The sequence below is a fragment of the Heterodontus francisci genome, chromosome 19 (genome assembly GCF_036365525.1).
Source record: "Heterodontus francisci isolate sHetFra1 chromosome 19, sHetFra1.hap1, whole genome shotgun sequence".
NCBI lineage: Eukaryota > Metazoa > Chordata > Chondrichthyes > Heterodontiformes > Heterodontidae > Heterodontus > Heterodontus francisci.
Window position 1 is genome coordinate 93,020,866 of NC_090389.1, and position 23,918 is coordinate 93,044,783.

At 50.8% G+C, this 23,918-nt stretch overlaps 1 protein-coding gene across 3 annotated transcripts in view; it reads left to right on the forward strand.

Annotated features, from left to right (window-relative positions):
- Positions 1 to 23,918, forward strand: part of LOC137380434 (actin nucleation-promoting factor WAS-like) — a 166,857-nt gene that overhangs the window by 70,079 nt on the left and 72,860 nt on the right. For all 3 annotated transcript variants that reach the window (XR_010977025.1, XM_068052364.1, XM_068052365.1), the window contains exon 3: positions 4,174 to 4,260. Coding sequence is in view for 2 of the 3 variants with exons in the window: in XM_068052364.1 (XP_067908465.1) it covers positions 4,174 to 4,260 (87 nt within the window). In the remaining variant the exon portion in view is untranslated. The remainder of the gene's footprint in view (positions 1 to 4,173; positions 4,261 to 23,918) is intronic.

A 23,918-nucleotide genomic window follows, 5' to 3' on the forward strand; every position in this document is an offset into this window, starting at 1 on the left:
ACTGCCTTAATTAATTGAAGTTAAATTCCACCAGCTCGTCAAAAACAGATGTTATGACTCATACATTTTGAGGAACTCAGTGCTGCCAGCAGTTTGAGGAACCAGCTGAAATTGATGGCTAGATCCTGGGTGACAAGGGTTACCTGCTTTGGATGTGGTTGATATCACTAGTGCGGCTGAAGAGAGATATACAATGCTGCTCACGCATCCAGCAGAGCCATCATTGAACACTGACATGTTGAAAATATGCTTCCGCTGCCTTGACCAGTTTGGAAGGGCTCTTCAGTACATGTCACAGAGTTTCTCGTGAATAATCGTTGTCTGCTGCACATTACACAAACTGGCAATTAGACGCTGTCACATTTTGCAGGTGGAGGAACAGCAGTCCTCCTCAGATGAAGATGTCTTTGAAGAGGAGGACAAGAATGCAAATTATGCCGTTGTGGATATAAGGGCCATGGGAAGACATACATGGGACATCAGGGAGAATCTTATATTTGCACATTTCAGCCAACAATAAGGCACTTCATAAAGGAACGTTAGTAGGAGAATAAAAAACATTCTCCAAATATGTTCCCATACGTCTGAGATGTTATTCATTGCTGTAATCGAAAAGAAGGACTCTTCTGACAACAGCACATGAACCTGCAGTGGAGATGTGCGTAACGGCCTGTATACTATCAACTTCATTAAAAGCGAACTGTGTCTCCATGGAAATATTGTCCTGAATCAAGGCAGTAACCCACACACATAGGAAGCTACAACATTGCAGTACTTTGATGTGACCGGCAGATCAAATTTCCTCTGGGTTATCATGGATCCGAGAACACACTTATGCAAGGAAAGTTAGCGGTTGACTGTAGAACCATGATTGTAAGGCATGTTGGTAAGAAAAATAGTGCAAAATCTTCCAACGACAAACAACCATCATTGAAGACTGAAGGCTGAAATGTCAATGATAAAAGGACATTGGATACTTTCTGAAATGCATTGCAAACATCAATACGTTCCTGCCATTGGCCTCCAATAAACATTTTCCTTTACAATTGAAACAAAGCAAATGATTTACAAGAGTGCATCAGATATTAAAGCAAATAAATATGTGCACAATATTTACAACACCCGTGCCACCTTCGTGATCAAAATTATTTTTTTAAATGTTTTTTTTATTATTAGAGATACAGCACTGAAACAGGCCCTTCGGCCCACCGAGTCTGTGCCGACCATCAACCACCCATTTATACTAATCCTACACTAATTCCATATTCCTACCACATCCCCACCTGTCCCTATATTCCCCTACCACCTACCTATACTAGGGGCAATTTATAATGGCCAATTTACCTATCAACCTGCAAGTCTTTGGCATGTGGGAGGAAGCCGGAGCACCCGGAGGAAACCCACGCAGACACAGGGAGAACTTGCAAACTCCACACAGGCAGTACCCAGAATTGAACCCGGGTCGCTGGAGCTGTGAGGCTGCGGTGCTAACCACTGCGCCACTGTGCCGCCCTGCGTCTCGGTGCTGCCTCAACATTAGCAGCTGAGGGGGAGTCAGTCTGCTCAGTGTGCTGCCCCATTACTGTGGATGACCGTGGCAGGCGTCCTGTGGAGGAACGGAGCCTTGATGGTTCCATCCTACTGGGGCTGTGCAGCCACGGTGCTTGAGCATCCCCCACAGTGTCAGGGGGTGCAGGGGGGGATCAAGACACTGCTTACGCTGGGGGCATCCTAAGAGGAAGGCCCCGGGGCAGCTGGCATGCGCTCATCCACCAACTGGGTGCATGATGCAACCTGCCTGTCTCCCTGAGGGGAAGGAGCACCTGGAGGGAAGTCCAGGTTCCTCGTCCCCCTCTCACTTACACTCTGCTGCATGGAGCCCACAGCTACAGCGATGGAGTGCAGGTCAGATCGCGTATGGCTCGAGTGCAACCAGACTCACCATGGAGCTCACCAAACTCCCGACTGAGGAAGCCACGCGCTCCAGTGCCTGGGACACAGCAGACGTCATGGCTTGCATGGACTCCTCCATGGCACATGCTAAGCGATGCATGACCTCAGGCATCTTTGACATATTCTCCACATGACTTTGATGCACATCTGGCAGACGTCACGTAGCAACAAACAGAGGATTATCATGAGCATGGGACTGAGCCGGGGCCTGGTCCTCAGCAGTCCTCCAATTGTCAGGGGACCCGGCTGGCAAATGTTCTCTCAGCTGCTGGGACTTGTCTGTGACCACCGGGCTGTGACCCAGATGTTAACCTTAAATCCCCCGTGGACAGTATGAATGTATCTGTATCAGTGTGGTGGAAGTGGAAGAAGAGGCAGGTGATGGTGCACCCTCTGGGTCAATGGCTTCATCTTCCTCCCCAGAGGAGGATTCTTGGACCTCGCTGCATTCTGTGACTCGAGTGTAGGCACCTGCAGTGGAGACACAAACAGAGGCACATTAATCATCAGCTGAAGATGAGTTCACACAAATTCCTTTGGTGTGCATATACAGCTGCAAGAGTGGAGATGACACTTCATCCTTATGCCTCAAGGATCCTGCCTCACCATCTGCAATCACCCTGCCTCCCTTCTCTCTCGCTATTTCTGCCGCCTCCTGCTCAGCCAGTGTCAGTACCCTGATGTCTGGGCCACCTCCACTATCTAAGCATGCCCACTCTGGTTGTGGGTGCATTTATCCTGCAGTAGCCACTGCAGCAACTCACCAAGGCTCCTTAGACAGCACCTTCCAAACCTGCGACCTCTACTACCTAGAAGGACAAGGGCAGCAGAGGCATGCGAACACCACCACCTGAAAGTTCCCCTCCAAGCCACACACCATCCTGACTTGGACCTATATCGCCGTTCCTTTACTGTCGCTGGATCAAAATCCTGGAACTCCCTTCCTAACAGCACTGTTGGAGTACCTACACCTCAAGAAGTGAAGCGGTTTAAGAAGGCAGCTCACCGCCATCTTCTCAAGGGCAATGGGCGATAAATGTTGGCCTAGCCAGCGATGCCCACATCCCATGAATGAATTTTTAAAAATTGCAAGATTGATGGAATATAAAAGTAGGGAAGTCTTGCTACAACTGTACAGGGCATTGGTGAGACTGCACCTAGAGTACTGTGTACAGTTTTGGTCTCCTTATTTAAGGAGGGATATACTTGCATTGGAAGCAGTTCAGAGAAGGTTCACTGAGTTGATTCCTGGGGCGAAGGGGTTGTCTTGTGAGGAAAGGTTGAGCGGGTTGGGCCGTTACTCATTGGAGTTTAGAAGAATGAGAGGTGATCTTATTGAAACATGTAAGATTCCGAGGGGGCTTGACAGGGTAGATGTTGAGAGGGAAGGGAATTTAGAACTAAGGGGAGGTGGTGGTGTACTGGTGTTGTCACTGGACTAGTAACCCAGAGACCCAGGGTATTTCTCTGGGGACATGGGTTCGAATCCCACCACAGCAGAAGGTGGAATGTGAATTTAATTAATAAATCTGGAATTAAAAGCTAGTCTAATGATGGCCATGAAATCATTGTCGATTGTTGTAAAAACCCATCTGGTTCACTAATGTCCTTTAGGGAAGGAAATCTGCTGTCCTTACCTGGTCTGGCCTACATGTGACTCCAGATCCATAGCAATGTGGTTGACTCTTATATGCCCTCGACATGGCCGAGCAAGCCATTCAGTTCAAGGGCAATTAGGGATGGGCAATAAATGCTGGCCTGGCCTGCGATGCCCACATCCCATGAAAGAATAAAAAAAACTAGGGGGCACAATTTCAGAATAAGGGGTCTCACATTTAAGACAGAGATGAGGAGGAATTTCTTCTCTCAGAAGGTTGTTAATCTTTGGAATTCTCTTCCCCAGAGAACAGTGGAGGCTGGGTCATTGAATATATTCAAGGCCGAGTTCGACAGATTTTTGATCTATAGAGGAGTTGAGGGTTATGGGGAACAAGCAGGAAAGTGGAGTTGAGGCCACAATCCGATCAGCCGTGATCTTATTGAATGGTGAAGCAGACCTGAGGGGCCGAATGGCCGACTCCTGCTCCTATTTCTTATGACACATCTGGGGTCAGAGGTGATGTATGTGGCTCACTGCCTGATTGGATAAAGTCATTGAAAAAGTGTTAATTAATGCACTCTGAACCTGTTGATGAAATGTATTTGCTGATTTTTCACTAGGAATGCCGGATTGTGTGGGAGCAGGAGTTGTATATCCAATTCCAGTATTCAGCGCCAAGACCATACTTTCACACCTTCACTGCAGATGTGAGTACACGAGAAGATTGAGATAATGTCAAAATCTGTCATCTGTGCACACTTCCTGTCTGTGCAACATGACTTCCTGTGGTCACACTTTTTCCAATATAAATTCCAATGTCCTCATTTAAAATCGGACTCACTCAGAAAAACGCAGCACTAATTACTCAAAATACTTTCTCAAAATTCTCAGAGACTGAAATTTCGAATGTTCCATCTAAAGATTTAAACAAAATATTTAAAAGACCCAAAATATTGTATCTCTAAATAATATGATTAAATATCTCAATTGGATTTTGTTGCCTTGTCCTGTCCAAATAGTCTGGCACACTGCGACAACTCCAAAGGGAATGCAGTGACACGGCCAGACCAGGAGATTCCAAGCCCCGCATGGGCTGAAGCTATTGTCGGGTGTGGGGAGCGGAGTGGGGAATGGGGGAGTTGCACGGGGAGGGTGCGCAGAGCCAATGTCCAGCCCTTATCAAAGATAGCAGGGCCGAAGCAGGAGACACCCTTGGCTAATGTCTCCACTTATGCGAGAGATTCCCCTCACCCCACTCCTCTTCACTCCCCTCCTGTCGTGTTCCCACACACTGCCTCCACTGCACGACAGTGGTGGAGGGAGTGAATGTTTGTAGATGGTGTGCCAATCAAGCAGGCTGCTTTGTCCTGGATGGTGTTGAGCTTCTTGAGTGTTGTTGGAGCTGCACCCATCCAGGCAAGTGGAGAGTATTCCATCACACTCCTGATTTGTGCCTTGTAGATGGTGACAGGCTTTAGGGAGTCAAGAGGTGTGTTACTCACCACAAAATTCCCAGCCTCTGACCTGCTCTTGTAGCCACAGTATTTATGTGACTGGTCTAGTTCAATTTCTGTTCAATGGTAGCCCCCAGGATGTTAATGGCAGGGGATTCAGCAATAGCGAATAAGGGTATTAAACCTTTTCTGGCTCTGGACTCAGTTCCTCCCGACCCCACTCATCTGCTCATGATCTCAGGTACCTTTGTCTATGCCTGCTTGGTTTGGGAGGGTGGTCTTCTCCTGCCGCCCTCCGGAAAGAGGAGCTCCCTCCTCTCTCTCACTGCTATCAAGGAGGACCTCCAGGCCAGTGTCTGTGAAGTGAGGGACAGCCCTGCCCTGGGTACCAGCCCTCTGCCTTTCCTCTTCCATCACATTTGCTTCAATTCCCTCAGTCGAATAACAGCCACAGTAATGGCAGCTGTGGTCAGTTTAAATTGGCCCACACTTGCTCCTGCGGCTAATTGGCCGCCAACCCTCTGTCCAGCCAATTAGCAGGCCACCACCGTGAAAACCAGGGCTTGGTTTCCCAACCCCAGAAGGAAAATTAGGCGCATAGAGTCCGAACAGCAATGAAGGAGGCTATTCAGCCCATCGAGTCCATGCTGGCTCTCTGTAAAGCAATCCAGTTAGTCCCATTCACCCGCTCGATCCCCATAGACCTGCAAGTTTAATTTCCTCAAGTGCCCATCTAATTTACTTTTGAAATCATTGATTGTCTCTGCTTCCACCCCCTCATGGGCAGTGAGTTCCAGGTCATTACCACTTACTGTGTAAAAAAGTTCTTCCTCACATTCCTCCTGCATCTCTTGCCCAAAACCTTCAATCTGTGTCCCCTAGTTCTTGTACCATTAGTTAATGGGAACAGTTTTTCTTAGTCTACCTTGTCTAAACCTGTTATAATCTTGTACACCTCTATCAAATATCCCTCAATCGCCTTTGCTCCAAGGAGAATAACCCCAGCTTCTCCAACCTAACCTTGTAACTAAAATTCTCCATCTCTGGAACCATTCTGGTAAATCTCCTCTGCACCCTCTCAATGACCCTCACATCCTTCCTGAAGTGTGGTGACCAGAACTGGACACAATACTCTAACTGGGGCCTAACCAGAGCTTTATAAAGGTTCAGCAGAATCTCCCTGCCTTTGTACTCAATACCTCTATTTATGAAGCCCAAGATGTTTTACTAACCACTCTCTCAATATGTCCTGTTACCATCAAAGATCGATGCACATACACCCCCAGGTCCCTCTGTTCCTGCACACTCTTTAGAACTGGATCATTAAGTTTATATTGCTTCTCCCTATCCTTTCTGCCAAAAAGCATCACTTTACATTTCTCTGTATTAAATTCCATTTGCTAATTGTTTGCCCATTCTGATAGCCTATCTATGTCCTGTTGCAGGCGATTGGTACCATCCTCACTGTTTACCTCTCTAAGTTTGGTATCATCGGCAAATTTTGAAATTTTACGCTGTATTCCAATGTCCAAGTCATTTACATATATCAAAACAAGCAGTGTCCCAAAACCGACCCTTAGGGAACGCCACTGTCTACCATCCTCCAGTCTGAAAAACAACCATTTACTACAACTTGCTCTTTTCTGTCCTTAAGCTAATTTTTTATCCAAGCCGACACTGACCCTCCTATTCCATGAGCCTCAATTTTATTAACCAGCCTTTTATGTGGTACTTGTCAACTGCTTTTTTAAAGTCCATATAAACAACATCCACCACATTCCTTTCATCGACCTTCTATGTTACGTCAGCAAAAAATTCAATTTGATTAGTCAAACATGATCTCCCTTTTACAAACACGTACTGGCTCTCCTTAATTAACTCAAACCTCTCCAAGTGTCTGTTGATTTTTTTCCCCTGATTATTGTTTCTAAAACCTTACCCACCAGTGATGTTAAACTAACTGGCCTGTAGTTACTAGGAATGACCTTACACCCTTTCTTGAATAAGGGTGTTACATTTTCCACTCTCCAATCCTCTGGCACCTCCCCCATATCTAGGGAAGATTGGAAGATTATGGCAGGCCCTTCCACTATCTCCACCCCCACTTTCTTTAGCAACCTGGGATGCAAGCCATCCGGACCAGGTGACTTATCCACTCTAAACATAGCTAGCCTTTCCAGTACATTCTGCTGATCAATTTTCACCCCATCGATTACCTCTACCATCTCCACTACTACTCATATTTTGTCAGCATCCTCTTCCTGAGTAAACACTGATACAAAGGATTAATTATTCTAGCCTTGCCTCGCATCTCTAAGCATATATCACCATCTTTGTCCCTAATTGGCCCCACCCTGCCTTTTATTATCCACTTAGTATTTACATGCAATTGAAGATTTTTGGGTTCCCTTTTAGTTAACTGCCATTCTGTTCTCGTATTCTCTCTTTGCCAGTCTGATTTTCCTCTTCTTGCTTGAAGAATTCACCTGACATGCATCATACATCCTCTTTTTTTATTTCATCATATTCTCTATCTCCCTCGTCATAAGGAGTCGTGGCTTCGGTTCCCCTGCCTTTCTCCCATGTTGGAATGTACCTAGCCTGTACCTGAAAGAGCTCCTCCTCAAAGATCACCCATTACTCCGTTAGTTTTTCCTGTCAGTCTCTAGTTCCTTTTTACCTTGGCTACATCCCCTCTCATCCCATTGAAGTTAGCCCTCTTCCAATTTGGAAGTTCTAGTTTGGATCGTTCCTTGCTCTTCTCCATTATTGACCTAAACCTTATGATACGATGATCACTCTCCCACACACACTTGGTCCACAAGGCCCACCTCATTCCCCAGCACCAGATCCAGCGATGCCTCCTTCCTAGTTGAACCAAGAACATACGAACATATAAATTAGGAGCAGGAGTAGGCCACTCGGCCCTTCGAGCCTGCTCCGCCATTCAATAAGTTCATGGCTGAACTGATTACTCCACATTTCCACCTACCCCCGATAACCTTCCATCCCCTTGCTTATCATAACATACTGGTCAAGGAAGTTCTCTTGAACAAATTTCAGAAATTCCTCCCCCTTCTTTCCCTTTACTCTAACATTGTCTTAATCGATATTTGGGTAATTAAAGTCCCCAATGTCACCACTCTATAGTTCTTGCACATCTCTGTGACTTTGCTGCAGATTTGCTCCTCTATCTCTCTCTCATTATTTGGAGGCCGATAGAATACCCCCAGTAGTGTGATCATACCCTTTTTGCTTCTGAACTTTAACGAAATGGATTCTGTCTTTGCCCCCTCAAGGATATCCTCACTTTCCAACACGACAATGTCTTCCCTAATCAATACTGCCACCCGATCTCCCAAGAGGTTCTTTCACAAGATCATAAGAGATAGGAGCATGAGTAGACCATGTGATCCCTCGAGCCTGCTCCACCATTCAATACGACCATGGCTGATCTTCTGCCTCAATTCCACTTTACCGCCTGCTCCCCATATCCTTTGATTCCCTGAGAGACCAAACATCTGTCTACTTAGCTTCTTATCATAGGACAACCCTCTCATTTCAGGAACCAATCTAACTAACCTTCACTGTACAGCCTCTAAGGCAATTAAATTCTTCCTTAAATATGGAGCCCAAAACTGTGAACAGAACTGTGAAAAATCAAGGGATACGGGGAGCGGACAGGAAAGTGGAATTGAAGCCCAAGATCCGCCATGATTGTATTGAATGACGGAGCAGGCTCGATGGGCCGAATGGTCTATTTCTGCTCTTATTTCTCTTGTGTTCTTTCCCTATCTTTTCTGAACATCTTGTATCCGTGAACATTGTTTTTTTTAATTCATTCATGGGATGTGGGCTTCGCTGGCCAGGCCAGCATTTATTGCCCATCCCTAATTGCCCTTGAGAAGGTGGTGGTGAGCTGCCTTCTTGAACCGCTACTGTCCATTTGGGGTCGGTACACCCACAGTGCTGTTAGGAAGGGAGTTCCAGGATTGTGACCCAGCGACAGTGAAGGAACGGTGATATAGTTCCAAGTCAGGATGGTGTGTGACTTGGAGGGGAACTTACAGGTGGTGGTGATCCCATGTATTTTCTGCCCTTGTCCTTCCAGTTGGTAGAGGTCACGGATTTGGAAGGTGCTGTCTAAGGAGCCTTGGTGCTTTGCTGCAGTGCATCTTTTAGATGGTCCACACTGCTGCCACTGTGCGTTGGTGGTGGAGGGAGTGACTGTTTGTGGATGGGGAGCCAATCAAGCGGGCTGCTTTGTCCTGGATGGTGTCGAGCTTCTTGACTTTTGTTGGCGCTGCACCCATCCAGGCACGTGGAGAGTATTCCATCATACTCCTGACTTGTGCCTTGTAGATGGTGGACAGGCTTTGGGGAGTCAGGAGGTGAGTTACTCGCCTCAGGATTCCTAGCCTCTAACCTGCTCTTGTAGTCACGGTATTTATATGGCTACTCCAGTTCAGCTTCTGGTCAATGGTAGCCCCTAAGATGTTGATAGTGGGGGATTCAGCGATGGTAATGCCATTGAATGTCAAGGGGAGATGGTTAGATTCTCTCTTGTTGGAGATGGTCATTGCCTGGCACTTGTGTGGCGCGAATGTTACTTTCCACTTATCAGCCCAAGCCTGGATATTGTCCAAGTCTTGCTGCCTTTCTACACGGACTGCTTCAGTATCTGTGGAGTCACGAATGGTGCTGAACATTGTGCAATCATCAGCGAACATCCCCACTTCTGACCTTATGCTTGAAGGAAGGTCATTGATGAAGTAGCTGAAGATGGTTGGGCCTAGGACACTACCCTGAGGAACACCTGCAGTGATGTCCTGGAGCTCAGATGATTGACCTCCAACAACCACAACCATCTTCCTTTGCGCTCGGTATGACTCCAGCCAGCGGAGAGTTTTCCCCCTGATTCCCATTGACCTCAGTTTTGCTAGGGCTCCTTGATGCCATACTCAGTCAAATGCTGCCTTGATGTCAAGGGCAGTCACTCTCACCTCACCTCTTGAGTTCAGCTCTTTTGTCCATGTTTGAACCAAGGCTGTAATGAGGTCAGGAGCTGAGTGGCCCTGGCAGAACCCAAACTGAGCGTCACTGAGCAGGTTATTGCTGAGCAAGTGCCGCTTGATGGCACTGTTGATGACACCTTCCATCACTTTACTGATGATTGACAGTAGGCTGATGGGGCGGTAATTGGCCGGGTTGGACTTGTCCTGTTTTTTGTGTACAGGACATACCTGGGCAATTTTCCACATTGCAGGGTAGATGCCAGTGTTGTAGCTGTACTGGAACAGCTTGGCTTGGGGCGCGGCAAGTTCTGGAGCACAGGTCTTCAGTACTATTGCCGGAATATTGTCAGGGCCCATAGCTTTTGCAGTATCCAGTGCCTTCAGTCGTTTCTTGATATCACATAGAGTGAATCGAATTGGCTGAAGTCTCGCATCTGTGATGCTGGGGACTTCAGGAGGAGGCTGAGATGGATCATCAACTCGGCACTTCTGGCTTAAGATTGTTGTAAATGCTTCAGCCTTATCTTTTGCACTGATGTGCTGGGCTTCCCCATCATTGAGGATGGGGATATTTGTGGAGCCACCTCCTCCAGTTAGTTGTTTAATTGTCCACCACCATTCATGGCTGGATGTGGCAGGACTGCAGAGCTTAGATCTGATCCGTTGGTTATGGGATTGCATGCTGCTTATGTAGTTTGGTATGCAAGTAGTCCTGTGTTGTAGCTTCACCAGGTTGACACCTCATTTTGAGGTATGCCTGCTGCTGCTCCTGGCATGCTTTCCTGCACTCTTTATTGAACCAGGGTTGGTCTCCTTGCTTGATGGTAATGGTAGAGTGGGGGATATGCTGGACCATGAGGTTACAGATTGTGGTTGAGTACAATTCCGCTGCTGCTGTTGATGGCCCACAGCGCCTCATGGATGACCAGTTTTGCATTGCTGGATCTGTTCGAAATCTATCCCATTTAGCACGGTGATAGTGCCACACAACACGATGGACAGTATCCTCAATGTGAAGGCGGGACTTAGTCTGCACAAGTCCTGTGTGGTGGTCACTCCTACCAATACTATCATGGACAGAAGCATCTGCGGCAGGCAGACTGGTGAGGACGAGGTCAAGTATGTTTTTTCCTCGTGTTGGTTCCCCCACCACCTGCTGCAGACCCAGTCTAGCAGCTATGTCCTTTAGGACTCGGCCAGCTCGGTCAGTAGTGGTGCTACCGAGCCACTCTTGATGATGGACATTGAAGTCCCCCACCCAGAGTATATTTTGTGCCCTTGCCACCCTCAGTGCTTCCTCCAAGTGGTGTTCAACATGGAGCAGTACTGAGTCATCAGCTGAGGGAGGGCGGTGGTAATCAGTAGGAGTTTACCTTGCCCATGTTTGACCTGATGCCATGAGACTTCATGGGGTCTGGAGTCGATGTTGAGGACTCCCAGGGCAACTCCCTCCCGACTGTATACCACTGTGCCACCAGCTCTGGTGAGTCTGTCTTGCCGGTGGGACAGGACATACCCGGGGATGGTGATGACAGTGTCTGGGACATTGTCTGTAAGGTCTGATTCCGTGAGCATGACTATGTCAGGCTGTTGCTTGACTAGTCTGTGGGACAGCTCTCCCAACTTTGGCGCAAGCCCCCAGATGTTAGTAAGGAGGACTTTGCAGGGTCGACAGGGCTGGGTTTGCCGTTGTCGTTTCCGGTGCCTAGGTCGATGTCGGGTGGTCTGTCTGGTTTCATTCCTCTTTATTGACTTTGTAGTGGTTAGGTACAACTGAGTGGCTTGTTAGGCCATTTCAGAGGGCATGTACGAGTTAACCACATTTCTGTGGGTCTGGAGTCACATGTAGGCCAGACCAGGTAAGGACAGCAGATTTCCTTCCCGAAAGGACATTAGTGAACCAGATGGGTTTTTACAACAATCGACAATGGTTTCATGGCCATCATTAGACTAGCTTTTAATTCCAGATTTATTAATTAAATTCAAATTCCACCTTCTGCTGTGGTGGGATTCGAACCCATGTCCCCAGAGAAATACCCTGGGTCTGGGTTACTAGTTCAGTGGTAATACCACTACGCCACCACCTACCCAGTGCCCAGTCCTTACCATTTTTAGCCATGTTTTCTGTTATTGCCACTATAAGATTTCTTAGAATTCCTAAAGGAACGGTTCCTGATTGAGAAAACGTTGGAAGATTATAATTAGGGCATTTGCTATGATTTCACCTCCTTCCATTAAAACACTCCCCTATCTCTCCCTTACCCTGCCCTACTCTTACCCCTCCTCTCCCCTCCTCCTCGCCTCACTCTTTATTCCACTTCCTCTCCTCGCCTCACTCTGTTCCTCACCGCTCTCCTCCCTCAAACAATCCCAGTACTCAGTGCCTGGTCTCTTATTCTCCTCTGTATCCTTTGGAAAAACTACCTAGTAAAATGCTCAGACATTTCTGGCTATGGGTATTCAGCCCCTGGCCTATAATTGCTGAGTTTATGTCTCTCGCTTTATGTAACTTTTACTGTCTTCTAATTGCCTATATACAGCCTGTGTTTATGAGGCTCCCACAAATATTAACCAGAGCCTCACCCAAGCCCTGAGGCGGTTCCAGAGGCTTGTGCAGATACTAGGATTGGGCAACACGTTACAACCCTGAATCAAGGTCGACAATCTGGCTTCCTGCCAGTTCAAAGGCAAATTGCAGTCTGAACATAACCCTGTGCGAGGGCCTTTGACCCTCAGTGTGAACCCAAACCATGTGTGAAGGTGAACCAATGGGAATCGGGGGGAAAACTCTCCACTGGGTGGAGTCATACCTAGCACAAAAGGAAGATGGTTTTGGTTGTTAGAGGCCAATCATCTCAGCCCCAGGACATCACTGCAGGAGTTCCTCAGGGTAGTGTCCTGGACCCAACCATCTTCAGCTGCTTCATCAATGACCTTCGCTCCATCATAAGGTCAGAAGTGGGGATGTTCACTGATGATTGTACAATGTTCAGCACCATCTGCAACTCCTCTGATACTGAAGCAGTTCATGCCCACATGCAGCAAGACTTGGACAACATTCAGGCTTGGGCTGATAAGTTGCAAATAACATTTGTGCCACATTAGTGTCAGGCAATGACTAACTCCCCTTGACATTCAACAGGAGATGGGTAGGGATTTGGGAGGCACAACAATAGATCCAAGAACTTTGGGGAGGAAAGGGAGGTTGGAAATGGTATGGTAGTTTGCAAGGACAGAGGGGTCAAGGGTTGGTTCTTTTGAGGAGAGGGGTGATGACTGCAGATTTAAAGGCGAGAGGGACAACACCTGAAGAGAGAGACCGTTAACAATATCAACTAACAGAGTGACCAGGAGGGGAGGCTGGGCAGTCATCAATTTAGTGGGAATAGGATCAAGTGAGCAGTAGCTGGGTCTCATGGACAAGATAAGCTCAGAGAGGGCATGAGGGGATATGGTAGAGAAACGAGAGAAAGTTGTGAATTCAGGGCTAGGAAGGGGGGGATCCATAGGAGAGGTCTGGCTAGGTGGGCGAGGGGAATGGAGGGACGCGCCAGAGGAAACTGATCGGATGGTCTCAATCTTAATGACAAAGAAGTCCATAAGCTTCTTGCACTTATTATTGGAGGGGAGGGTGGAGAAGACAGGGGAGAGGGAAAAGGGGTTTGAGAAGATGGTTTGTACTAGGGAAAAGAAGCCAGGTGTTATCTTTACATTCCAGGATGATACTTTAACAGTGAGCAGTTTAAGCAGGTGAGGGCAGGGCCCTATGGTGCTTTATGTGGTCCAGCCATATCTGGCGGTGGATGGTTAGACCAGTTGTCCATCATCTCCTTTCAGGTCTGCATCCCTCGGACTTAAGGGAGCAGAAATGAGGTCCGTACCAGGGGAACAGCCAGAGTGAGAAAGAGTAATGGTTTTATTGTGGACTAGGTCATCAAAGGTGAAGGTGAGGGTGAGGTTGAGCAGATCTGTAGCTGTAGAAATGTAGTAAAGAGAGGGCAAAAGGCTGGATAGTTAGGATTTTTAAAATGCAGTCGTGAGTGAATTGGGAGAGAGCTTTTTCCAGGGATGGATACAGAAGGAGGTAGGGTTGGGGCGAGGAAGGAGAATGTGGCTGACGTGATCAAGCACTGATCAGAGATGGTCTTATCTGTGATTGACCTGATGGGACTAGCAAGACCAAGTCAAAGGGGTGGTCATGAATATAGGTTGTGGAGTTGAAATGGAGGGAGAGATTAAGGGAGGATAGGAGGACTCAAAGGAGAGAGAACATGATGAGCTGAACCTTCCGCACTTTGAAAAATTCTGCCTGTTGGGACCATTTTCGGGTCTTGACTCTGTAGCAGCAGCGGGACTTCAGGCATAATATTACATGAGCCAGCCAATTAGGAACCGGTCTCCAGGAGCACTGTCCAATTAGGGATGATGAGTGGGTTCCAGGAGGTGGGAAGTGACTACTGCGTGGCTCATTGTTCGGGCGGATGGCTGGCAACTTTCACAGTGTCACCAGGGAGAGCGCTACTAAGGGGCAAAGCAGCAGGGCCACAAACATCATCAGGAGAGTGACTGGCACTGCATCAGTTCCAGCACTACTGAAGCCTCTGATATGGGAATATATCCACCTTGGCATTTCTTGCCAGTAAACATTAAACAGCCTTGAACTCTCCAACCTCCTGCTGTGCAGCCAACCCCTCTGAGTTGCTGAGTTGCTGACACAGCAAAACACCCGAGTGACACTGGAAAAGTTGCCTTGTGGTGGGAAAATTATTAAAAATTGATTCCTTAACCACCTTCCCGTCATGAATGTGCAGGTTGCCGGTGTTGGACCCAGCCCATCCTTGGGAAAAGTGGCTGGAGGCAGGAACTCGTCGGCAAACCAGCCCAGTACATTATTTCCTAAATTTGCCTTCCCTCACTCCCAACCCCCACCCCCCGGCAACTCCCAACCCTCCTCCAAACCTGTCTCCAAGGGCCTGGGAAAATCCCCGCAATGAGTTGAGATGGAGTTTGAAATCACTGAGCTTGCAAAAGTTGAGGGAAGAAAACAGTGAAAATAGTTCAGTGAGAAAATTATTTTGGAGCTTAGGTGGACGATAGAGAATGAGGATTTTAAATGAGCAGCGAGAGGAATGGAATAAGGTGAGATGTTCAAAGGAGGAGAAAGTGCCAGTGGAGGAGAGTTCAGACCGTGAGGGTTCAGACCGTGTGGGTTCAGACCGTGTGGGTTCAGACCGTGAGGGTTCAGACCGTGAGGGTTCAGACCGTGTGGGTTCAGACCGTGAAGGTTCAGACCGTGACAGTTCAGACCGTGACAGTTCAGACCGTGACGGTTCAGACCGTGTGGGTTCAGACCGTGAGGGTTCAGACCGTGACAGTTCAGACCGTGTGGGTTCAGACCGTGAGGGTTCAGACCGTGACAGTTCAGACCGTGTGGGTTCAGACCGTGAAGGTTCAGACCGTGTGAGTTCAGACCGTGTGGGTTCAGACCGTGAGGGTTCAGACCGTGACAGTTCAGACCGTGTGGGTTCAGACCGTGTGGGTTCAGACCGTGAGGGTTCAGACCGTGAGGGTTCAGACCGTGACAGTTCAGACCGTGAGGGTTCAGACCGTGTGGGTTCAGACCGTGTGGGTTCAGACCGGGTGGGTTCAGACCGTGACAGTTCAGACCGTGTGGGTTCAGACCGTGAGGGTTCAGACCGTGAGGGTTCAGACCGTGACAGTTCAGACCGTGTGGGTTCAGACCGTGACAGTTCAGACCGTGAGGGTTCAGACCGTGACAGTTCAGACCGTGTGGGTTCAGACCGTGAGGGTTCAGACCGTGACAGTTCAGACCGTGAGGGTTCAGACCGTGTGGGTTCAGACCGTGTGGGTTCAGACCGTGTGGGTTCAGACCGTGACAGTTCAGACCGTGAGAGTTCAGACCGTGAGAGTTCAGACCGTGTGAGTTCAGACCGTGTGGGTTCAGACCGTGACAGTTCAGACCGTGACAGTTCAGACCGTGTGAGTTCAGACCGTGTGGGTTCAGACCGTGTGAGTTCAGACCGTGTGGGTTCAGACCGTGACAGTTCAGACCGTGTGGGTTCAGACCGTGTGAGTTCAGACCGTGTGGGTACAGACCGTGTGGGTTCAGACCGTGAGGGTTCAGACCGTGTGAGTTCAGACCGTGTGAGTTCAGACCGTGAGGGTTCAGACCGTGTGAGTTCAGACCGTGTGAGTTCAGACCGTGACAGTTCAGACCGTGAGGGTTCAGACCGTGACAGTTCAGACCGTGAGGGTTCAGACCGTGTGAGTTCAGACCGTGTGGGTTCAGACCGTGAGGGTTCAGACCGTGTGAGTTCAGACCGTGTGAGTTCAGACCGTGACAGTTCAGACCGTGTGGGTTCAGACCGTGTGGGTTCAGACCGTGACAGTTCAGACCGTGTGGGTTCAGACCGTGAGGGTTCAGACCGTGTGAGTTCAGACCGTGACAGTTCAGACCGTGTGGGTTCAGACCGTGTGGGTTCAGACCGTGACAGTTCAGACCGTGTGGGTTCAGACCGTGTGGGTTCAGACCGTGAGGGTTCAGACCGTGTGGGTTCAGACCGTGAGGGTTCAGACCGTGTGAGTTCAGACCGTGACAGTTCAGACCGTGTGAGTTCAGACCGTGACAGTTCAGACCGTGTGGGTTCAGACCGTGAGGGTTCAGACCGTGTGAGTTCAGACCGTGTGGGTTCAGACCGTGACAGTTCAGACCGTGTGGGTTCAGACCGTGAGAGTTCAGACCGTGACAGTTCAGACCGTGTGAGTTCAGACCGTGACAGTTCAGACCGTGTGGGTTCAGACCGTGTGGGTTCAGACCGTGTGAGTTCAGACCGTGTGAGTTCAGACCGTGTGGGTTCAGACCGTGACAGTTCAGACCGTGTGGGTTCAGACCGTGAGAGTTCAGACCGTGACAGTTCAGACCGTGTGGGTTCAGACCGTGTGGGTTCAGACCGTGAGGGTTCAGACCGTGTGGGTTCAGACCGTGAGGGTTCAGACCGTGTGAGTTCAGACCGTGACAGTTCAGACCGTGTGAGTTCAGACCGTGTGGGTTCAGACCGTGTGGGTTCAGACCGTGAGGGTTCAGACCGTGTGGGTTCAGACCGTGAGGGTTCAGACCGTGTAATTTCAGACCGTGACAGTTCAGACCGTGTGGGTTCAGACCGTGACAGTTCAGACCGTGTGAGTTCAGACCGTGACAGTTCAGACCGTGTGAGTTCAGATCGTGACAGTTCAGACCGTGTGGGTTCAGACCGTGTGGGTTCAGACCGTGAGGGTTCAGACCGTGTGGGTTCAGACCGTGTGAGTTCAGACCGTGACAGTTCAGACCGTGTGAGTTCAGACCGTGACAGTTCAGACCGTGACTGTTCAGACCGTGTGGGTTCAGACCGTGAGGGTTCAGACCGTGTGGGTTCAGACCGTGAGGGTTCAGACCGTGTGGGTTCAGACCGTGTGAGTTCAGACCGTGACAGTTCAGACCGTGTGAGTTCAGACCGTGACAGTTCAGACCGTGTGGGTTCAGACCGTGAGGGTTCAGACCGTGACAGTTCAGACCGTGACAGTTCAGACCGTGACAGTTCAGACCGTGTGGGTTCAGACCGTGAGGGTTCAGACCGTGTGGGTTCAGACCGTGAGGGTTCAGACCGTGTGAGTTCAGACCGTGACAGTTCAGACCGTGTGAGTTCAGACCGTGACAGTTCAGACCGTGTGGGTTCAGACCGTGTGAGTTCAGACCGTGAGGGTTCAGACCGTGACAGTTCAGACCGTGTGGGTTCAGACCGTGTGGGTTCAGACCGTGAGGGTTCAGACCGTGTGGGTTCAGACCGTGAGGGTTCAGACCGTGTGAGTTCAGACCGTGACAGTTTAGACCGTGTGAGTTCAGACCGTGACAGTTCAGACCGTGTGGGTTCAGACCGTGAGGGTTCAGACCGTGTGAGTTCAGACCGTGACAGTTCAGACCGTGTGAGTTCAGACCGTGACAGTTCAGACCGTGTGGGTTCAGACCGTGAGGGTTCAGACCGTGTGAGTTCAGACCGTGACAGTTCAGACCGTGACAGTTCAGACCGTGTGAGTTCAGACCGTGACAGTTCAGACCGTGTGGGTTCAGACCGTGAGGGTTCAGACCGTGTGAGTTCAGACCGTGTGGGTTCAGACCGTGTGGGTTCAGACCGTGTGAGTTCAGACCGTGTGGGTTCAGACCGTGTGGGTTCAGACCGTGTGAGTTCAGACCGTGTGGGTTCAGACCGTGTGAGTTCAGACCGTGTGGGTTCAGACCGTGACAGTTCAGACCGTGTGGGTTCAGACCGTGAGAGTTCAGACCGTGAGAGTTCAGACCGTGACAGTTCAGACCGTGTGGGTTCAGACCGTGTGGGTTCAGACCGTGTGGGTTCAGACCGTGACAGTTCAGACCGTGAGAGTTCAGACCGTGTGGGTTCAGACCGTGAGAGTTCAGACCGTGTGGGTTCAGACCGTGACAGTTCAGACCGTGACAGTTCAGACCGTGTGGGTTCAGACCGTGTGAGTTCAGACCGTGTGGGTTCAGACCGTGTGGGTTCAGACCGTGACAGTTCAGACCGTGTGGGTTCAGACCTTGTGGGTTCAGACCGTGAGGGTTCAGACCGTGACAGTTCAGACCGTGTGGGTTCAGACCGTGAGGGTTCAGACCGTGACAGTTCAGACCGTGTGGGTTCAGACCGTGACAGTTCAGACCGTGTGAGTTCAGACCGTGACAGTTCAGACCGTGTGGGTTCAGACCGTGTGGGTTCAGACCGTGAGAGTTCAGACCGTGACAGTTCAGACCGTGTGGGTTCAGACCGTGACAGTTCAGACCGTGACAGTTCAGACCGTGTGGGTTCAGACCGTGACAGTTCAGACCGTGACAGTTCAGACCGTGTGGGTTCAGACCGTGTGGGTTCAGACCGTGACAGTTCAGACCGTGTGGGTTCAGACCGTGTGGGTTCAGACCGTGAGGGTTCAGACCGTGACAGTTCAGACCGTGTGGGTTCAGACCGTGACAGTTCAGACCGTGTGAGTTCAGACCGTGTGGGTTCAGACCGTGTGGGTTCAGACCGTGAGGGTTCAGACCGTGACAGTTCAGACCGTGTGGGTTCAGACCGTGACAGTTCAGACCGTGTGAGTTCAGACCGTGTGGGTTCAGACCGTGAGAGTTCAGACCGTGTGAGTTCAGACCGTGTGGGTTCAGACCGTGAGAGTTCAGACCGTGTGAGTTCAGACCGTGTGGGTTCAGACCGTGAGAGTTCAGACCGTGTGAGTTCAGACCGTGTGGGTTCAGACCGTGAGAGTTCAGACCGTGTGGGTTCAGACCGTGAGAGTTCAGACCGTGTGAGTTCAGACCGTGTGGGTTCAGACCGTGAGAGTTCAGACCGTGTGAGTTCAGACCGTGTGGGTTCAGACCGTGAGAGTTCAGACCGTGTGGGTTCAGACCGTGTGGGTTCAGACCGTGAGAGTTCAGACCGTGTGAGTTCAGACCGTGTGGGTTCAGACCGTGAGAGTTCAGACCGTGTGGGTTCAGACCGTGACAGTTCAGACCGTGACAGTTCAGACCGTGTGGGTTCAGACCGTGACAGTTCAGACCGTGTGGGTTCAGACCGTGTGGGTTCAGACCGTGACAGTTCAGACCGTGTGGGTTCAGACCGTGAGGGTTCAGACCGTGACAGTTCAGACCGTGTGGGTTCAGACCGTGACAGTTCAGACCGTGTGAGTTCAGACCGTGTGGGTTCAGACCGTGAGAGTTCAGACCGTGTGAGTTCAGACCGTGTGGGTTCAGACCGTGAGAGTTCAGACCGTGTGGGTTCAGACCGTGAGGGTTCAGACCGTGTGGGTTCAGACCGTGAGGGTTCAGACCGTGTGAGTTCAGACCGTGAGGGTTCAGACCGTGTGGGTTCAGACCGTGACAGTTCAGACCGTGTGGGTTCAGACCGTGTGAGTTCAGACCGTGAGAGTTCAGACCGTGAGAGTTCAGACCGTGAGAGTTCAGACCGTGTGGGTTCAGACCGTGTGGGTTCAGACCGTGACAGTTCAGACCGTGTGGGTTCAGACCGTGTGGGTTCAGACCGTGACAGTTCAGACCGTGAGGGTTCAGACCGTGACAGTTCAGACCGTGTGGGTTCAGACCGTGTGGGTTCAAACCGTGAGGGTTCAGACCGTGTGGGTTCAGACCGTGTGGGTTCAGACCGTGAGGGTTCAGACCGTGTGAGTTCAGACCGTGTGGGTTCAGACCGTGTGGGTTCAGACCGTGAGTGTTCAGACCGTGTGGGTTCAGACCGTGAGGGTTCAGACCGTGTGAGTTCAGACCGTGACAGTTCAGACCGTGTGAGTTCAGACCGTGTGAGTTCAGACCGTGACAGTTCAGACCGTGTGGGTTCAGACCGTGTGGGTTCAGACCGTGACAGTTCAGACCGTGTGGGTTCAGACCGTGAGGGTTCAGACCGTGTGAGTTCAGACCGTGACAGTTCAGACCGTGTGGGTTCAGACCGTGTGGGTTCAGACCGTGAGGGTTCAGACCGTGTGGGTTCAGACCGTGAGGGTTCAGACCGTGTGAGTTCAGACCGTGACAGTTCAGACCGTGTGGGTTCAGACCGTGTGGGTTCAGACCGTGAGGGTTCAGACCGTGTGGGTTCAGACCGTGAGGGTTCAGACCGTGTGAGTTCAGACCGTGACAGTTCAGACCGTGTGGGTTCAGACCGTGTGGGTTCAGACCGTGTGGGTTCAGACCGTGACAGTTCAGACCGTGTGGGTTCAGACCGTGAGGGTTCAGACCGTGTGAGTTCAGACCGTGTGGGTTCAGACCGTGTGGGTTCAGACCGTGTGGGTTCAGACCGTGAGGGTTCAGACCGTGTGGGTTCAGACCGTGAGGGTTCAGACCGTGTGAGTTCAGACCGTGACAGTTCAGACCGTGTGAGTTCAGACCGTGACAGTTCAGACCGTGTGGGTTCAGACCGTGAGGGTTCAGACCGTGTGAGTTCAGACCGTGTGGGTTCAGACCGTGACAGTTCAGACCGTGTGGGTTCAGACCGTGAGAGTTCAGACCGTGACAGTTCAGACCGTGTGAGTTCAGACCGTGACAGTTCAGACCGTGTGGGTTCAGACCGTGTGGGTTCAGACCGTGTGAGTTCAGACCGTGTGAGTTCAGACCGTGTGGGATCAGACCGTGACAGTTCAGACCGTGTGGGTTCAGACCGTGAGAGTTCAGACCGTGACAGTTCAGACCGTGTGGGTTCAGACCGTGTGGGTTCAGACCGTGAGGGTTCAGACCGTGTGGGTTCAGACCGTGAGGGTTCAGACCGTGTGAGTTCAGACCGTGACAGTTCAGACCGTGTGAGTTCAGACCGTGACAGTTCAGACCGTGTGGGTTCAGACCGTGTGGGTTCAGACCGTGTGAGTTCAGACCGTGAGGGTTCAGACCGTGACAGTTCAGACCGTGTGGGTTCAGACCGTGTGGGTTCAGACCGTGAGGGTTCAGACCGTGTGAGTTCAGACCGTGACAGTTCAGACCGTGTGAGTTCAGACCGTGACAGTTCAGACCGTGTGGGTTCAGACCGTGAGGGTTCAGACCGTGAGAGTTCAGACCGTGACAGTTCAGACCGTGTGGGTTCAGACCGTGAGGGTTCAGACCGTGTGGGTTCAGACCGTGAGGGTTCAGACCGTGTGAGTTCAGACCGTGACAGTTCAGACCGTGTGAGTTCAGACCGTGACAGTTCAGACCGTGTGGGTTCAGACCGTGTGGGTTCAGACCGTGTGAGTTCAGACCGTGAGGGTTCAGACCGTGACAGTTCAGACCGTGTGGGTTCAGACCGTGTGGGTTCAGACCGTGAGGGTTCAGACCGTGTGAGTTCAGACCGTGACAGTTCAGACCGTGTGAGTTCAGACCGTGACAGTTCAGACCGTGTGGGTTCAGACCGTGAGGGTTCAGACCGTGTGAGTTCAGACCGTGTGGGTTCAGACCGTGACAGTTCAGACCGTGTGGGTTCAGACCGTGAGAGTTCAGACCGTGACAGTTCAGACCGTGTGAGTTCAGACCGTGACAGTTCAGACCGTGTGGGTTCAGACCGTGTGGGTTCAGACCGTGTGAGTTCAGACCGTGTGAGTTCAGACCGTGTGGGTTCAGACCGTGTGGGTTCAGACCGTGACAGTTCAGACTGTGTGGGTTCAGACCGTGAGAGTTCAGACCGTGACAGTTCAGAGCGTGTGGGTTCAGACCGTGTGGGTTCAGACCGTGAGGGTTCAGACCGTGTGGGTTCAGACCGTGAGGGTTCAGACCGTGTGAGTTCAGACCGTGACAGTTCAGACCGTGTGAGTTCAGACCGTGACAGTTCAGACCGTGTGGGTTCAGACCGTGTGGGTTCAGACCGTGTGAGTTCAGACCGTGAGGGTTCAGACCGTGACAGTTCAGACCGTGTGGGTTCAGACCGTGTGGGTTCAGACCGTGAGGGTTCAGACCGTGTGGGTTCAGACCGTGTGAGTTCAGACCGTGACAGTTCAGACCGTGTGAGTTCAGACCGTGACAGTTCAGACCGTGTGGGTTCAGACCGTGAGGGTTCAGACCGTGAGAGTTCAGACCGTGACAGTTCAGACCGTGTGGGTTCAGACCGTGAGGGTTCAGACCGTGTGGGTTCAGACCGTGAGGGTTCAGACCGTGTGAGTTCAGACCGTGACAGTTCAGACCGTGTGAGTTCAGACCGTGACAGTTCAGACCGTGTGGGTTCAGACCGTGTGGGTTCAGACCGTGTGAGTTCAGACCGTGAGGGTTCAGACCGTGACAGTTCAGACCGTGTGGGTTCAGACCGTGTGGGTTCAGACCGTGACAGTTCAGACCGTGAGGGTTCAGACCGTGTGGGTTCAGACCGTGACAGTTCAGACCGTGTGGGTTCAGACCGTGTGGGTTCAGACCGTGACAGTTCAGACCGTGACAGTTCAGACCGTGACAGTTCAGACCGTGTGGGTTCAGACCGTGTGGGTTCAGACCGTGACAGTTCAGACCGTGTGGGTTCAGACCGTGTGGGTTCAGACCGTGTGAGTTCAGACCGTGACAGTTCAGACCGTGTGAGTTCAGACCGTGACAGTTCAGACCGTGTGGGTTCAGACCGTGAGGGTTCAGACCGTGACAGTTCAGACCGTGTGGGTTCAGACCGTGAGGGTTCAGACCGTGTGAGTTCAGACCGTGACAGTTCAGACCGTGTGGGTTCAGACCGTGAGGGTTCAGACCGTGTGAGTTCAGACCGTGTGAGTTCAGACCGTGACAGTTCAGACCGTGTGAGTTCATACCGTGACAGTTCAGACCGTGTGAGTTCAGACCGTGTGAGTTCAGACCGTGACAGTTCAGACCGTGTGAGTTCAGACCGTGTGAGTTCAGACCGTGACAGTTCAGACCGTGTGGGTTCAGACCGTGAGAGTTCAGACCGTGACAGTTCAGACCGTGTGAGTTCAGACCGTGACAGTTCAGACCGTGTGGGTTCAGACCGTGAGGGTTCAGACCGTGAGGGTTCAGACCGTGAGAGTTCAGACCGTGACAGTTCAGACCGTGAGGGTTCAGACCGTGTGGGTTCAGACCGTGAGAGTTCAGACCGTGACAGTTCAGACCGTGTGGGTTCAGACAATGTGGGTTCAGACCGTGTGAGTTCAGACCGTGACAGTTCAGACCGTGTGGGTTCAGACCGTATGGGTTCAGACCGTGAGGGTTCAGACCGTGTGGGTTCAGACCGTGAGGGTTCAGACCGTGTGAGTTCAGACCGTGAGGGTTCAGACCGTGACAGTTCAGACCGTGTGGGTTCAGACCGTGTGGGTTCAGACCGTGACAGTTCAGACCGTGAGGGTTCAGACCGTGTGGGTTCAGACCGTGACAGTTCAGACCGTGTGGGT